Source organism: Rattus norvegicus, chromosome 20 (assembly GCF_036323735.1).
Source record: "Rattus norvegicus strain BN/NHsdMcwi chromosome 20, GRCr8, whole genome shotgun sequence".
NCBI lineage: Eukaryota > Metazoa > Chordata > Mammalia > Rodentia > Muridae > Rattus > Rattus norvegicus.
In genome coordinates, this window is record NC_086038.1 from 18,405,490 (window position 1) to 18,422,874 (window position 17,385).

The 17,385-nt window shown below is 45.5% G+C and overlaps 1 protein-coding gene across 3 annotated transcripts; it reads right to left on the reverse strand.

Moving 5' to 3' along the window:
- Positions 1 to 368: 368 nt before the first annotated feature.
- On the reverse strand, positions 369 to 17,385 carry Mrln (myoregulin). 3 transcript variants are annotated; one of them, XM_017601528.3, is made up of 4 exons: positions 17,254 to 17,381; positions 15,308 to 15,458; positions 2,955 to 3,070; positions 374 to 604 (listed from the first exon to the last, which is right to left on the reverse strand). In XM_017601528.3, the coding sequence occupies exon 4, from the start codon at positions 583 to 585 to the stop codon at positions 445 to 447; it is 141 nt and encodes a 46-aa protein (XP_017457017.1). In that variant the 5' UTR covers positions 586 to 604; positions 2,955 to 3,070; positions 15,308 to 15,458; positions 17,254 to 17,381; the 3' UTR covers positions 374 to 444. The 3 variants fall into 3 exon arrangements, with proteins under 3 accessions (NP_001291670.1, XP_017457017.1, XP_017457018.1); NM_001304741.1 differs by lacking the exon at positions 17,254 to 17,381 and having other exon boundaries at positions 369 to 604; positions 15,308 to 15,389; XM_017601529.3 differs by lacking the exon at positions 2,955 to 3,070 and having other exon boundaries at positions 17,254 to 17,385.

A 17,385-nucleotide genomic window follows, 5' to 3' on the forward strand; every position in this document is an offset into this window, starting at 1 on the left:
ACACTATATATATTCAGAACGGACCCCTGGGGAACCCCAGAAACCAGTGCCACCAGCTGGGCACCAAGTGTTCCAACAAAGCCTGTGGGGCCCATTTCTCATTCAAACCATCACACAGGGCCCAGGAAGAAGGTGCAATGGGTTATCTCAGGCTTGCTGTGGAAACATGAGAATCTAAGATACCAGGACCCACAGGGTGGACCCATCTGTGAGCCCAACACTGGCAGGTGAAGCCCAGATGACCCTGGACAACTCCCTGAGTAGTCAGACTAGCAAAGAGTGAGCACCCAGGGTCTATTTGTAAATGGTAAAGAACTAAGAAACGTATTTATCGTGAATGGGTGATGACACCAACTGAACGCCCCACACCATCTTAAAATGTAGACCTTTATTCACTGGAAATTCAGCTTGAGATTCACACACGGAGCAAAGGAAGTCTGGTCTTTACGACGTTATGACAACGTACATAATGGACATTAAGTCAACGAACAAAACAAAGAGGATTTTCAGAAGCCGTCCCAGAATCTCATCTTCCAGGCTCTGGGGTGAGGAAGTAGAAATTAATATCCAGTTTCTGCCGCTCATGGTCAGATATTCCTGCTCCCTGGAAAACAGAAAGGGGGTGGTAAGCGCCCTGCAGTGAGCACATGTGGATTCTATATTTCTGTGGATGGAGACAAACCTTCCAGGGAATGTCCCATCTACTTATAGCCAATCAGTAAACTAAACGATTTTCACCCACTTTGGTGACTTGATGTCATAGTCATTAGCTTTTTGGCTTCTTTTCATTTTTTTTTTTCTTTTTCTTTTTTTCAGAGCTAGGGACCGAACCCAGGGCCTTGCGTTTGCTAGGCAAGCGCTCTACCACTGAGCTAAATCTCCAACCCCCTTTTCATTTTTTTTTTAATTTATGCATGTGTGTGTTTGGTTATAGGCACATGAGTACAGTGTCCTCGGAGGTCAGAGAAGGATTTGGATCCCCTGTAGCTGGGGTTACAGACAGTTGCGAACTGCCTGCAGTGCTGGGAACTGAACTCAGGTCCTTTGGAATAGCAGTATTTGCTCTTAACCGCTAAGTCATTGTCTTAGTTTACTGCTGTGAACAGACACCATGACCAAGGCAACTCTTATAAAGGACACCATTTCACTGGGGCTGGTTTACAGGTTCAGAGGTTCAGTCCATTATTATCAAGGTGGGAACATGGCATCATCCAGGCAGACATGGGACTGGAGGAGCTGAGAGTTCCATTTTTGTTCCAAAGGCAGCTAGGAGAAGACTAGCTTCCAAGCAACTAGAATGAGAGTCTTAAAGTCCGTGGCCACAGTGACACACCCACTCCAACAAGGCCACACCCACTCCAACAAGGCCACACCCACTTCAACAAGGCCACACCCACTCCAACAAGACCACACTTCCTAATGGTGTCACTCCCTGGGCTAAGCATATACAAACCACCACAGTCATCTCCAGGCATTTATTTTTCCATATGCCAAACTTGCCTTTCCTTCTACAAGGAATGGGTCAAGAGACTTCCACAATGAGCATTCTCTTTTTAGCTGTCTACCTTGTCAACCAGTGCTCCCATGAGAGAAGCATATGAAGTCATAGGAGAAGCAAGTCATGACAGCATCCTTCAGTGATGAGTGGCACAGGGTCTTCCTGACTTCTCTAACTTTCCTCAGGACCACTCCTGTATGCTCTGGGCCCTGAGTAGAGCACCATCAAGCATCCTTTCCTCCATGTCTCTGGGTTGGAGAAACTTTTGTTTTGAACAGCTGGAATCTTAAACAGTCCTAATCTGTGATTGGCTTTCCACACTGCAGGAACATTTTTAAAAAAGTATTTTATGTATATGAGTACACTGTAGCTGTCTTCAGACACACCATAAGAGGACATCGGATCCTATTACAGATGGCTGTGAGCCACCATGTGGTTGCTGGGAATTGAACTTTGGACCTCTGGAAGAGCAGCCAGTGCTCTTAACATCTGAGTCATCTCTCCAGCCAGTTTTTAACTGAAGTGTCTAGTAGGGATTTAACAGGTTTCTTAACTTCCTTTCCAGAAAATGAGCAGGCAAATGGATCCTTTTCCAAGACTTAAACTGAGGAAAAAATATATATATATATCCTCTCAAATGATCACAGATGCCTTAACAAGGTGGCAAGGTTTGCACAGTGAAACACTTCATCTGACATTCTTCACTCAAACCAGAAAATGCAGGGTGAGGGGTAAGAGAGACAGAGGAACACAGTGCTCAGACATCTTCCCACTCTGAGGAAATCTTCATTGTTTTCCATAACAACTGACTCCGTTCTTCAATCTCACAACAACTGCTGCAAAGCAAGCTCCTAGAGTCTTTTCTACACTCAACAATTTCTTTTGCCTGTGTTTCAGCCAAGAGGGAGGGGAAAGAGGAGGGAGGAAGGGAGAGGGGGAGGAGGAGGAGCTCGGGAATGACACACAGGTTTGTGAGCCACCTTCCCTCCATCCCATAGCTTTAGCCTTCAGCCTCAGTGTCCTGAGTTATGACTCCCTTGGGGTCCTTTCCAGTCTTTCTATGGTAGTTTGAATATGCTTGACCTAGGAGTGGCACTATTAGGAGGTGTGGCCTTGTTGGAGGAAGTGTGTCACTGGGGGTGTGGGCTTTGAAGCTCCGCCCAGTGTGGAAGAGACAGTCTATACCTGGCTTCCTTTGGATGAAGATGTAGAACTCTCAGCTCCTCCTGCACCATGCCTGCCTGAACACTGCCATGTTCCCACCTTGATGATAACAGACTGAACCTCAGAACCTGTAAGCCATCCCCAATGAAATGTTGTCCTTTGTAAGAGTTGCCTTGGTCATGGTATCTCCTCACAACAATGCAACCCTAACTAAGACACTCTCCAAAATCGGGAAAATGAAAGTAACACACACCTGGTAGAGACAGGGATGGCAAGAGAGACCAGTTCTCACCTGAGAGCCTCAGGAGGTGGCAGCTAACACAGCTTTCCCAGTCTCCAGCTCCCCTCTCCTGCTCTAGCTGGACCAAAGTGCTGGGGGCACAGATGCTCTCCTAGCAACCTGGGTTCCTGCGTCAAAGCATACAGAAGGTTTAACTGGGCTCCAAAGTGGTCCGGTGAACAGAGGCACATCGCCCTGCTCTGGGAACCGCTACAGGACTTTAAAGAACACAGGGAAGGCTGTTGTAGATGGGAGAACAGGACATTTCCAATTTAAGACAGAATTAGGTGGCTTAAAAACTGAAATCTTAACAGAAATGTTAGGCCAAACTGAAGGATTTTCCTTGTGGGGTAAACATCCACTACACTTTCTTTTTTCTTTTTTTTTTTCTTTTCTTTTTTTCAGAGCTGGGGACCGAACCCAGGGCCTTGCTCTTGCTAGGCAGGCGCTCTACCACTGAGCTAAATCCCCAATCCCTCTACTATACTTTCTAAGGAAACAATTCCCTTGAAATTGAATTTGAACGAATGCTTCAATATCTTTACTGTAAAACATAAATACATCTCCATGTAAGAGACTACAGCTCCCATGACTACAGGGTTTGTTGTTTAAATATTATCAACTTTACAGAGTAGAAAATAAGGGAGTGGATTTATAGCAGCAGCAACAACAACTAGGCAGTAAATATGGCTGCCATATCCCTCTGCCATGGAATTAACCTTTGTGTACTGTGGTGGTTTGAATATGCTTGGCCCATCGGGAGTGGTACTGTTAGGAGGCGTGGCTTTGTTGGAGGAAGTGTGTCACTGTAGGGGTGGGATTTTTGGAGGTCTTCTATGCTCAGGCTCCACTTATTATGGAAGAAACCCTCTGCCTACCTGCCTGAAAGTCAGTGTTCTGACTGCTTTCAAATCAAGAAGTAGACCTCTTGGCTAGACACTGCCATGCTTCCTGCCATGATGATAATGGACTGAACCGCTGCACCTATAAGCCAGCTTCAATTAAATGTTGTCCCTTATTTGAGTTGCCTTGGTCATGGTGTCTCTTCCCAACAATGGAAACCCAAACTAAGACATGCATTTTTTGTCTTAAATATAAAGTTGACATTGTACTCAACCGTACTCAATATGGGTTTTTTTTTTCTGCCTCAATCACCATATCCTAGCTCTCTGATAAGCTATTTCTCTGTGCAGGTTGTAATGGTCTCTTTTCAACAGTCATTGGGACCAGTAAAATATTTAAATTTCTTTTTCTTGATTTTAAATCTTCATATGCATGTGATATATGTGGGGTGAGGACTCTGAGTCTCAACATAAATTTCATTCATGCTTCAATGTATAGTACCTATGAACAGTGCTTTGAGCATAAATACCCTTTTACTGCAGCTCAGCCTGTCAGAATCAAACTTGTAGTCTTCCAATTGTAGGGTCTGACAGGTAGTTAGAGAGCGTGGGATTGGGGGGGTGTCTCCATTTCTACTCTGTATCAGGCAAACAGGTGAGGATTATGGGAAATAAATCACATACTTAACATTTTTACTAAGCACATACATACAGGTAAATTTTGAATTATTTTATTACATTAAATCAATTAGAAGATAAGGAATGGCCATCAAAAACCATTACTCAGCCATAGACAGAACATATTATATTCATTAAAATGATAGTGCACATATGAAATCATAGAATGCTTAAATATGCTTAAATGGTCACAATGTCCCTTATACTCTTAGGAATCCTTCTCTTTGAAAGAACCTCACAGCTTCCTTCAGAAAAGCCACGTATTCAAATGATCATGACATCTTCAACTAGGAGACAACCATGGCCTAGGTGTTGTGTTCATGTATGGCTTCTAGGGACTTGGATCTGACTGGGCTGTAAGGAAATGAAAAAAATGACAAATATGGACAGAAACATAGACAAGCAAGGATCTGCTGGTCTGGGCTCTTAGCTGGAGAAACCACAGCATTCTGTAAGCTCCGTGTACTTATTATATAAAGTTGAAAAGAAAGACAGATTATTACACACAGAAAAGGACAAGGGGTTACTGCATACAGATAAATGAGGAGGTAGGGTTATGGAATACAGCTGGAGCAAGGGGACAGGCTTAGCAAATTTTAGTAGGTGTAGTCTCTGTAGGGGAGCAGTCTTCATGTCATAAACATCAAGGGAGGAAAAGCTGTGGTGGACAGTCTCTGCACACACTCACCACCCATACACAGACCATTCACCGTTACCCTCTGAGCCTCACCCCAGGGGAGACGTCTTTGCCATTTTCTTCAAAGGTCTGAGGCACTGGGGTCTTTAACATGACCACGTTTATGTCAACAGTACATATCCACTCAGGGCTCTCTGTGCTCCCTACAACTCAGGAGGACAGAGGAAAATGTCGGCCTAGATATAATGGGATACTATGATAGAAATTAAACTGCAGCAATAGGTAAAACCAGGACAGACTTTACACAGACAAAATCAAATCTCACTAAGCGAGGCACAAAAGCAAATAGGCAGCATCCACTTGGAGACCTTTACATAAGGTAGAACGTTGGGGCACTGTGTCCAGTTGAATGTGTATGTGGACAATATGTGGGTTAAAGGGCAATGGATGAAAAAGGGAGTGGATACTGAATTAACATTCTCCTTGTAACAATGTATGTGACAAGAAGCAACTTGAGAGGGCAGGGTTTATTTGAGCTCATGGTTTGAAGGGAGACAGTCCTCCATGATGAAGCAGCAGCGTGAAATGGCTGGTCGCACTGAAGCTGCGGGCAAGAAGCAAAGAGAGATGGATATTGGTCTTCAACTCACTTCTCCTTTGCATTCAGTCCATGGGATATGGCCATCCCTATTCAAGGTGGGTCTCCTCTCCTCAGTTAACCCTCTTTGAAAGCACCTTCAAATATGTGTGTGTGTGTGTGTGTGTGTGTGTGTGTGTGTGTGTGTGTGTGTGTATTCCCCCCCCCCCCCAGAGGTGTGTTCCCGGGGTGGTTCCAAATGCACTCCTATTAAAAGTCAAGATCACTCATCACAGGGCAGAGATGACTAAGGGGAACAGGAGGGAGCCTCCAGACAGGTTTCATTTCTTGTCAATACATCCACAATTACCTTCAAACCATGTCTTAACCTGTACACAGGATGTTGTGTGGCATAGACCTGTAATCTCAGCAGGCCAAGGAAGAAAAATCATGAGTTTGAAGCTAGTTTGGACTGCATAGTAGGCTCCAGGTCAGCCTGACCTGTATAGCTAGCTAGACCTCTTCTCAAAATGGAAACAAAACAAAATCAATCCCCTCAAAAGAAATAAGGAAACCCTGCGCATATGAGGTTTGTGTGCCCTTCTGTATTCATCATGGACTTTGTCGTTGAAGTCTTTTTTTTTTCTTTTTTCTTTTTTTTTCGAAGCTGGGGACCGAACCCAGGGCCTTGCGCTTGCTAGGCAAGCGCTCTACCACTGAGCTAAATCCCCAACCCCTGTTGAAGTCTTGAGACTGGGGAAAGAGGCAAGAAAAAATATTTGTGCTGACAGTGGTCAGCACATCTATGGTTGGGCGGAAGGACCAGTCAGTCAGAAGGCTTACAATCTTACGTAGTCAGAAGAAGTAAAGATGTTGACAGTCGTCTTCTTCCTGCTCGGCTAAATTAAAAGTCACCCATTGTGACGGGTTTGGTTACAATTATCATTATAATACATACAGGAAAAAACCATGAAATTTATCCTTAAAATGCTCCCATTCAGATATATCATTGATAAGGCTTGGAGAAGCAGATATGTTCCCACATCATTCAGAGCACCACGACGAACAGGAACTTGGCCATGTCCTGTTTGTCTCTTGATTTCTAGATCTGAATCCCCAGTAGAAGCAGGTCTCAACTTTGTCCCAGTAGCCACTGTGTCAGTGTAAACACACATAGGTTTTACTGTCGATTAAAACATTTGGATATCACGCTCCTTTGATATCATTTTTTTTTTTCTACCTTGGGATATAACGAGTATTCGTGGGTGGCAAGCTATTCAGAAGCGTCCATTTTCAGGAAAAGCATTTCTTAGTTGTCATTCTCAATCCGTGAGTTCTAGCAGTTTTTTAACTTGCTGACTTACGTGAAACGCGTGTGTATTTTTGCCGCATGTCTTATCAACCTATCCAGACCTCATTCTAATCACAATTGCATGTTTTTTTTTTGTTTTTGTTTTTGTTTTGTTTTTTGTTTTTTGTTTTTTTTGGAGCTGGCGACAGAACCCAGGGCCTTACGCTTGCTAGGCAAGCGCTCTACCACTGAGCTAAATCCCCAACCCCTGCATGTTTTGTTTTGTTTTTTTTTTTTTTTAATCACAAGACAGGACCTTTGATTTCCGGTGGCACACTCTAGGTTAGTTGGGGTCAAGTTGATTTCACGTGGAAGCAGGAAAAACAACCCCTCCTCCCACACAGATGCTTCGGCTGGTCTCTTCCCCATTTTCAGAGGCCAGGGGCAGTCTGTGGAGCATCTTATAGACTGTTCCATTAAAAACAGAGTAGAGGGGTTGGGGATTTAGCTCAGTGGTAGAGCGCTTGCCTAGCAAGCGCAAGGCCCTGGGTTCGGTCCCCAGCTCCGGGGGGGGGGGGGAGTAGCTATCTGCATTCAGTCTTGTAAACTTCCAAGTTTTCCTTTGACTCCATCAAGATATTGTTACAAAGAGTGTCATTCATCACCAGGCTTGTCTGTTGACCGGGCAGCTCAACAAGGCGCCTCACCCACTGAGGGAGATGGAAGGAAGGGATAGCACGGCTTGGTTCACAAGCTTAGCTTCACCGCTGTTTCTTCTCCTCCCTGCTGCTCTCTGCTTGCAAGCCCTTGCGTCTAAGCCACGCATACCTTTTTCTTATTTTCAACAATTTTTTAAAGTTTATTTTACATCCCCATCACAGGCCCCTCCCCCTCTCCTCCCAGTCTCACCGGTACTGACCCCTCTCCCCTTCCCCTCTCCCCTTCTCCTGGGCGAATGGGAAGCCCCCTTGGGTACCACCCCACCCTGGGACATCTGGTCTCAGCGGGACTATACGCATGCTCTCCTACTGAGGTCCAACCAGAAAGTCCACGTAGGGGAAGGGGATCCAGTGGCAGGGAGCGGAGACGGAAACAGTCCCTGCAATATAGAAATAAATACTGATTCCCCGGGACCACAAGTATGGTGTATTTTTTTAACTGCTCTGGTCCTCCAGCAAAAAAAAAAAAAAAAAAAAAAAAAGCAAGCAAACAAAAAAAAAATCTATTATCTAACGGCAGTTCTAGTTCATGCTTCTCTTACGCTTTCCCTTCCCTTAGGTGTGGATTTTTTTCTTTTTTTCTTTTTGGTCCAGGCAAAGGACAGAACATGCTTTTTGACTCTCTTTTACAATCAAAAGAAAACGGTTTTCCTTGGATTCAGTGAAGAGACTTAAACACCAGAGTCATGCTTAAAAAAAAAAAATTTTTTTTTTTTGGACAGAGCTTTCTAAACCTCTTCCATGACTTCATCGACATCTAATAGTTAAGATAATATTCACATTAGTTCCCTGGAGATGCATGTTTGGAGCGAGACCATTGAAAACTATGCTACAGTAAGTTTTTAGTACTGCTCGCCGAGGGTCTGTGGGGAGGTGGGCCCTTCTGGGTACTTTGGGTGGTTGCAGGACAACTTCGAGCCTCCCGCCAGACACACCCAGGCCTCTCCCCTCCAGATGTCACACTTCCAAGTCGACTGCCTGGGTAATGCTTTTGGATGAGACGTTGTTTCAGAACGGGTCGTAATTGCAGGGCAACCTGGTCCCATCGGATGATACTAATAGCCACATTCCCTTGCCAGAACAGGTTCCTCTCCATAAATGTGATTGGCTCATGGGACGACGGTGTGCACTTGGATCCTGACAACCCTGAATTTTCCAGAATATTCTTATAGCAGTGAAAATCGTTTTACTGCAGGAAATCTGCCTTCCGCTGGTAAAAAAAAAAACATTCCCCAGGTCACAGGAGCAAGAGCACGGTCTCACAATGAGGTTGGCTGAAAGTTAGTTGTTTAGTTTGGCTTGGTTTCATGTTGGAGTCCAGACTTGTCTTGGACTTAAAATGTGTCCCAGGATGGCCGCAAAGTGACAGTCTTCCCACACCTCCCAAACAGTAGCACCCCATGAGTACGCCTCCCAGTGGAGTATGTATAAACTTGTTTCTATTGTCCCTTACAACTGATTGGTTTTCTTCGTTGGTCGTCTCCTGAGCATTTGCTAGACATAAAAGAATGATGGTAGGCTCTGGTGGTTGAGAGAAAGACCTGGATTCAGACCGACAAGATTTGAACATCGGTTTTGCCTGTTACTGTGGGACCTTAGCCATTCACCCTGACTCCCTGGCATCAGCTAACACATTTGTAACCTAAGAGGGTGAGAGCATCTTCCTTTTAGGATGATGAGAGGATCCAATGGCCATTGTGTCTAGAAAGTCAACATTTAATGCACATTAGTTACAGACTAGCCTTCAGGCACCTGCAGGCTCCTGCAGGATCTAAATGCACAAAACCTCTTACCTACCTCAAGACTGAGCATTGCTTCTTCTGAGATCTGCCCTGAGCTCAGGCAGAACCGTTCTTGCATTTACTGGACACATCACAAGTCATGATGCCATGTCAAAGCCGCCACCTGCCTGTCCCCACCTGTCACCTGAATGGCCCCATCTGTCAGTCACCTGCATGGCCTTATCTGTCAGTCACCTGCTTGGCTCCACCTGTCACTTGTCTGGCCCCATCTGTCAGTCACCTGTGTGGCTCCAAGGGCAGCAGGTACAGGTTCCTGAAAGGTTGGGGGCCAATGTACTGAGCCTGGGTGACAAGCCAGACAAGTCTGTGGTACTAACTGGTATTCGACAAGCATTGACTTGTAATTATGTTTCAAACAGACACATTCTTAGAAGACTCAATGGTCTCGTTCAAACCGAAACACAATGAGAGAGACATAGACTAATTTTCTCAGGAAGCTAAACAAGGAGAGCTCAAAGCAGAGTGTTTTCAACTTGTCTCCATTTGGAAAGTGCTTCGTGTTCCAGAGAGGGTTCTGTTCATTAACATTGTCTTTTTGAACTTGACAAATTCTATGAGAGTTCTGTTGAGATGTTTTTGCTCTCTTTTTTTTTTTTTTCAATGCTTGCTGGTAATGGGGGAGCTGAATTAAGTTGCTGCCAGGTCACAGTCATTTGGCACAGGACCGTCGGGGCCCGAAGTTGTTTATATTTGAAGCCACCGAGGGGCCTGAATTGAAGTGATTTGGGAATTAACTGAAAGGCTGTGCACCTTCAATAGGAAATAGAATTTGTATGCTCTATAAACTTCTGAACTGTCAGCTCAAGTTCTAGTTTCTGGACTCCGCTCAATGATGCCCAAAGCAGAATCTCATCAGGAAGGGAACTTAAAGATGTTATCAGTGAGAACCGTGGATCGGAGAAAACATGGATAAAATAAAGGAATAACTTGTGCCATTAAAATGCCCGCAGTCCTGATTGCTGTAACCTGCTTACCGACTAAGACATAATTTCAAGGTGATTTACCTCTCCTAGCAGAGAGAAATAATTAGTAGGGAAAGTATTTAAGAGATGCAGAGCTAGAAAGATAGCTCTTTTTTTTTTTTTCTTTTACCATCCTCTCATTTGACACATGAGGTTTCAAGAGGTACAGACTTGGTTGGGGTCAGGGATCATTGTTTTCAGAGCTGGGGCTTTGGAAGCACTTAGCACCTTTTGAACATTTAAAATAGTTTCACCAGAGTTCATTATTTGTAAACAATTTGTCTTTCCCCCTCCCTCTCCCTCTCCCTCTGTCTCTGTCTCTGTCTTTGTCTCTCTGCCTCTGTCTCTGTCTCTCTGTCTCTCTGTCTTTCTGTCTCTCTGTCTCTGTCTCTGTCTCTCTCTTACACACACACACACACACACACACACACACACACACACACACACACACCCTGTCCCTGCCCAGCATCTTCGACTCAGGCCAACATATAATCAGAAAGTTCTGAGTAACATAAAACATGAACGGACACAGGAAAATATCTGTCGGGTCAGGGCTACATGACAAACTTGACAGGGCAAACTTCAATTGAAAACAAAGACACATTTGGCCACATTTGGGCAGTGAACAAGGAGAAGGGAGGAGGGTAGGATCTGGAGCTGTATGGAACTGGTTTCGATTCTGGCTGGCTCTGTAGTCCTTGGAAGAGGGATATGACTTTATCTGGCAAAGAGAGACAATAACATCTGTCTGGCAGGCGTCCTGAATGACTTGACTCATTGCTAGAGTTAACTGACCCTCCTCCCTTTGATGTGAGGCTCACGAAACACCAGCAGTTGGAAATTAACACCATCTTCTCTCAGTCGGAGAGACCACCGAAGCCCAGAGAAGATCAATAGTCCATCCAAGGTCATCCGCTGAACAAGCTGTGACTTGGGACTTGGAAAGAAATCTGTTTGACACCAAAGCTGCAGGCTTAACCTTTGTGGCTTCTCAGAACTGATAACAAAAGTCAAGAGCCTAGCATGCTGCCTTGTGCTCAATGAATACTGAGATGAAGCACCAGAATCATGGAGTCATCAGGAAGTCAGCCCTCCTCTGTGCCCAACCAGGAGAAGAACGCTCCTCATTCCAAACCATCTCTGTCCATTTTCTTCCCCCACTCCACGTACCTCTGTTTCTTCTCTCATCACCTCCATGTCCCATGCATCTATGGCCATGTATGCCTTCCACCCACATCCATGGCTATTCATGCCTCAGAGGCTTCCCCCCCGCCCCCGGAGCTGGGGACCGAACCCAGGGCCTTGCGCTTGCTAGGCAAGCGCTCTACCACTGAGCTAAATCCCCAACCCCCCTCAGAGGCTTTAAAGCCAGCATCCTGGCCCTAAAACGAACCTCTTGTGTTCTCACGAACAGAAGCATCCTCTTCCTCATCTACTCCCGAGGGTCCTGAAGGCTGGGGATTTTAGCACATTCTCATCACTAAATAAGCTGTACTGTGACCCTTAAATTACCTAGATATGGGCCAGCAGTATTAGGGGCATTCGCCAATCAAGATGTCTTCATGGTTGACACAGTGCACACTCTGCAAGGCTTAGTGAAATGGTCAGAGCTTTGGTTGCCTCCCCTCTGCATTGAGCTTGGCGAGAGAGCCCCCAACATGCAATAGCTCCCAACAGCTAACCTTCAGATGAGTTGAAGACCGAGGAATGGGAATTTCAATGGACTGGATGGTCGTGGCCGTGGGGGTGTTCTATGCAGAACTTAGGTGCTCAAATGAGTGTCATCCCTGGGTTGGGAATGAGGGGAGGAGAGTGGAGAATCCTTGAAGTTGAGCACGCAGAAGTATTTGGTAACAGCTGGAGATCAGTGGTACTCAACTTGTGGGTCTCGACTCCCCTTTAAGGGTTGAATGATCCTTTCACCGGAGGCCATTGGAAAACACAGATGTTTACATTATGATTCATAACAGTAGCAAAATTGCAGTTATGAAATAGTAATGGTTGGGGGTCACTACAACATGAGGAACTATATTGAAGGGCTGCAGCACTGGGAAGGCTGAGAGCCGCCATTGCTGTTGTAAAACACTTTTCAGTGTATGTGTAATCTCTGAGCACCTCTGGGTGTTCTCTGGAGGCAAGTTTAGTTAAGAATGCAGAAGGCCTGGTTGAAGAAGACCAGTTCAAGTTTAAATGAGACCATGGTTTCCTTCAGAGAAGGCCCAGGACTGGCAACAATTATTTTGGTGGCTAAAGGGATGGTGAGGTATATCTTTGTGTGCTTGTATGTGCACATGTACCAATGTGCATACATATGTTTGCATGTATGCATGTATGTGTGCATCCATGGATTTGTGTGTGCATGCATGTGTGTATGCATGAGTGAATGTATATGTGTATACATGTGTGCATCCACATGTGTGTGCATATATGCATACAAATGTGTGCATGAGTGCATGCATGTGTGCATGTATGTATGGAGGCCAGATGTTGACATCAGGTCTCTCGTCTTCCTCTATCACTCTCCACTCTGATTTATTTTGCAAATAAAGTCTCTCTGAGCCGGGAACTCACTGATTGGCTGATCTGGCTGGTCTGTGAACTCCGGGATCTGCTTTTCACTACAGGCTCCCACATCACCATGGTTACAGGCATGCACTACCATGCAGCTTTAATAAATTAATGTATATGGGTGTTCTGTCTACATGTATGTCTGTGTGCCAAGTGCCTGCTTAGTATCCATAGAGACCAGAAAAGGGCACTGGATTCCTGGGACTGAAATTATAGACAGTTGTGAGCCACCAGATGGGTGCCAGGAAGTGAGCCTGGTTCTTCCGGGAGAGCAGCACACGATCTTATGCACCCAGCCATCTCTTTGGCCCCCATACTCAGGTCTTCTATGGATGCTGGAGATCTCAACGCAGAACCTCATGCATGTGAACCAAGCACTAACCATTGCCCTAACCCAACAAGGTTCGTCTTTAAGTCATTTTTCTTAGCTCATTAAGTCATTATGAAGAGGGTGATACTCAGGTTGGGCCCACAAGTTCAGAATCATAAAGAAGCCCACTCTCTTATAGGAGTTACTCATAAAATAACCATTTTTCTCCTGTCATGTGACCGGCTTATGGGCGTTGCACAGCATAGGCTTGTAGAGGAAAACACAGATCCATCCCACCCTGCCTCTGGAGTCCCAGAGTCACACTGCCGAAAGCAGGTGTTCTCTGAAACCTTCCTTTCTATTCTGGGTAAGCAGAGAGATCCACAGAAGGGCACAACAAAGGGATACAGCGGGGTGCTGGTTGTACCAGAGCGGGAGGCTTAGGGGTGGGACTACCCCATCATCACAGATTCTAGCTGGTACCCTTATAGGTGGTGAACAGGATAGCACCTTCCTATTCACCCAGAGTGGTGGCGTGCACCGACCGTTCTGAAAAGGAAGGCGTTAAAGACTTTAATGTGGGACAGTTCAACAGACTGATATTTCCCATCAGGCATAGTGCTTGCAAGTTTTGCGATTGAATTGAAAACGGTGGATGACTCTGGAGATTAAATCCCTTGAATGGGGGGTTTGATAGAAAGCATTAAAATAGCTGTCGGTACTCACAGTCACTTATATACACTCTTGCCAGATACCTGAACCCCTGCAAGGCAGGCAGTAATTCATTTCATAAGTGAGGAACCTGAGGCTCAGAGGGGCTAAGTCCCTGTGTATAATCTTTTTATTTTAAAATTTGATTTTTTAATTTATTCATTTATTCATTCATTCATTTATTTATTGATTGATTGTATATGGGTACACTGTTGCTGTCTTTAGATGTCCCAGAGGAGGGCATCAGATTCCATGACACATGGTTGTAAGCCATGTGGCTGCCGGGAACTGAACTCAGGGTCTCTGGAAGAGCAGTCAGTGCTCTTAACTACTGAGCCATCTCTCCAGCCCCCTGTGTACAGTCTTACAACCAACCTTACCTAGCCTACTTCTGTGCCACTGGGATTCGCTTTAATGCCTCTGTTAAGATCACACCTACGCTGGGCGGTGATGGCGCACAGTTGTAGTCCCTCCCAGCACTTGGGAGGCAGAGGCAGGTGGATCACTGTGAGTTTGAGGCCAGCCTGGTCTACAGTCAGAGTTCCAGGGCTACACAGGGAAAACAAAAACAAAAACAAAAAAAGATTCTATCTAGAAGTGTACGCACACCAGGCAATGAGACTCACACAACCCAAGCAGAGAGCTATGCTAGTATATGGCCTTGAAGAAGAACTGAAATAGCAGGTGTCAGTTCTGGGCAAGGAGTCTAGCTCTCTGAATTCCAGGGTCCTCCCTTGCCAGACAGAAAACACAGTGACCTACTTCTCGGGGCTCTGAGAAGTGACCATCACAAAGAGGTTGCAAAGACACAGCCTTTGGTTCTGGAGATAGTAAGCAATGAGACGGGCCTCTCTGACTCAAACCCAGAACAGGGGGATGACAGCAGGGCCCCATGTCTCCCCCAGCTCTCCTATATGTAAAAAACTCCCTTTGAAAACACACTGGGATTCTATCTGGAGAAGGAAACACAGGAAGATGTGTCAAGCTGCAGTCCCCACAGGTTGGCCAAGCAATTCATATCCAGCGTTGTTAGTCACCTGCTCCTCCCGCCGTGAGCCAAAACCGAACTGAAAGGAGTAGGATTCTGATCCACTAATCTCCCTCATCATCAGCCTCGTAAAACTCAGAGAGATGTTGAAATGCAGGCACTGCGGGCTCTAAGAGTCAGCAACTTTTAACCCTTCCTCATTTCCTACGAGAAGTGAACGAGAGTTTCGCTAACCTCTCCCTGTGTCAACACTGCTTAAAAATATAAACCCAGCACTTACCGTTCAGGGGTTCGACGGAGCCAAGTCCAAAGTCACAGGAATGGTCACTCTTCCTTTCAAAAACACCATCTGCTCTCCGTGCATGCAAAGCTCACTGGGCTGTTATTAGTAACTGGCTTCGAGTGGTAGGCAGAAACTTGAGCCGGAACTCCTGGGGGAGGAGGCAAGAGAAACTGACAGACACAGGTGGGATGGAGTCGATCAAAAATATACTAAGACTTAAGTAAGCCACTAGGCTGGGAAGCCTTTCTTCACAACCGATAGGTTCCCCATGATAGCTGTTTTAAAACATTAGCAAGCGACAAAAAAATTGTTTTAGTTTTATTTAAGGACGAGTGCGTGTGTGTGTGCGGGTGTGTGTGTGTGTGTGTGTGTGTGTGTGTGTGTGTAGTGTGTGATGTCACGTGTATGTGGGTGTTTAAGGAGGGCAATAAAGAATGTCAGGCCAGCTGGAGCTATAGTTACAGGAGGGTGACCGCTTGCGAAACCTGACCCAGGTCCTCTGGTGAGAGCATTATGTGGTATTAACCACTGAGTCACCTTTCCAGCCCACTTTCTGATACCTGAGTATCTTTTCATGCTCATAAATTCAACCTAGTCTACTTTGATTCTCCCACTTCCAAAATACACCAGCAAGTAGCCTTTAAAACATCTATCATTGGGCTGGAGAGATGGCTCAGCGGTTAAGAGCACTGACTGCTCTTCCAGAGGTCCTGAGTTCAAATCCCAGAGACCACATGGTGGCTCATAACCATCTGTAATGAGATCTGATGCCCTCCTCTTCTGGTGTGTCTGAAGACAGTGACAGTGTACTTACATATGATAAATGAATAAATCTTTAAAAAAAAGTTTCAAAAAAACAAAAAAAAGTCTATTGTTGAACCTGTGTAGGCGTCTACGTGTGGTTGGATGTTGGGGGTACGAGTTAAAGTATGGGTTTCTTTCCTTTAGAGTATTGTTTCTGAACGTATGGGTCATGACCCCTCGTGGGGGGGGGCATGCTTCAGATATCCTGCAGATCAGCTATTTACATTACAATTCATAACAGTAGCAAAATTACAGTTGCAAAGGAGCAATAAAATAATTTTATGGTTGGAGGTCAGAACGACATGAGACATTGTATCAGAGGGGTGGAGCATTAGGAAGGTTGAGAATTACTGCTTTTGAGACCAGGCGGTCTGTGGAGTCTGAGCGAGTCTCTGCCTCCTCAGGGCTGGGAACACACACACTGCTATCCGCGCTGGCTTTCTCGTGTGCACTCTAGAGATTGAAGATCAGGTGCCCATGCTCGAATTGCAAGCAAGCCAGCCACTGGCTCGGCCGCCTCCCCAGCTCTGTTCTGGATGTCCTGGGGTTTGTTTACTCTCTCATCAGGATTCTTAAGCAATCAAAAAAAATGTATTATTGTTGTCTAGGGGTGAGGGAATTGGATCTTGGGGGGAGGGGAGGAGGTCGACACTACATCCGCAGAGCAACCTGCAGAACCGCTGTGGTCAGATGGAAACAGACAGGGTGTGGCTTCTGCCTTGAGAGATTTTCTTCTTCTGAAAAATCTCTATTTCAAAAATGCCCAGATGGTCCCCTAAGCCTCTCACTCCCAGTAGACATCAGATCGTCCTGGGCAGCAGCAGAGCAACTTAAGAACCCAGTTCTATTGAAGACAGCTGTCTTGAATGCTAAGGAGAATTGCATTTATTTACCTAACAGTTACTGGAGTAAGTTACTGCACCGCACCCATCTTTGGGGCGGTGCTCATTGGCTGCCTGATTTTTAAGGTTCCAGTTGTCGTTTATCCTAGCTCAGACCCCACAACTTGGACTCTTCTGTTATCAATTTGACTGCACTTAGAGACACCTAGAAAACATACATGGCATGGCTGTCAGGGAGTCTCTAGAGAGGTTAAACTAAGGTGGAACTAGCCTTACTTAAAGTGAGGGATACCATACCGAGGACAGGGCACACTGGACTGGAGATCAAGGGAAGAGAGCAGGCTAATCACCAACCAGCCTTCAGCTCTCCGCTTCATAATGGCGTACCCATTGTTCATTGTGACCAATCATTTCATGCCCCTGTTGCCA

Coding starts and splice junctions, on each gene's coding strand:
- Mrln (NM_001304741.1), bottom strand. CDS start 585: ATGAGCGGCAGAAACTGGATATTAATTTCTACTTCCTCACCCCAGAGC.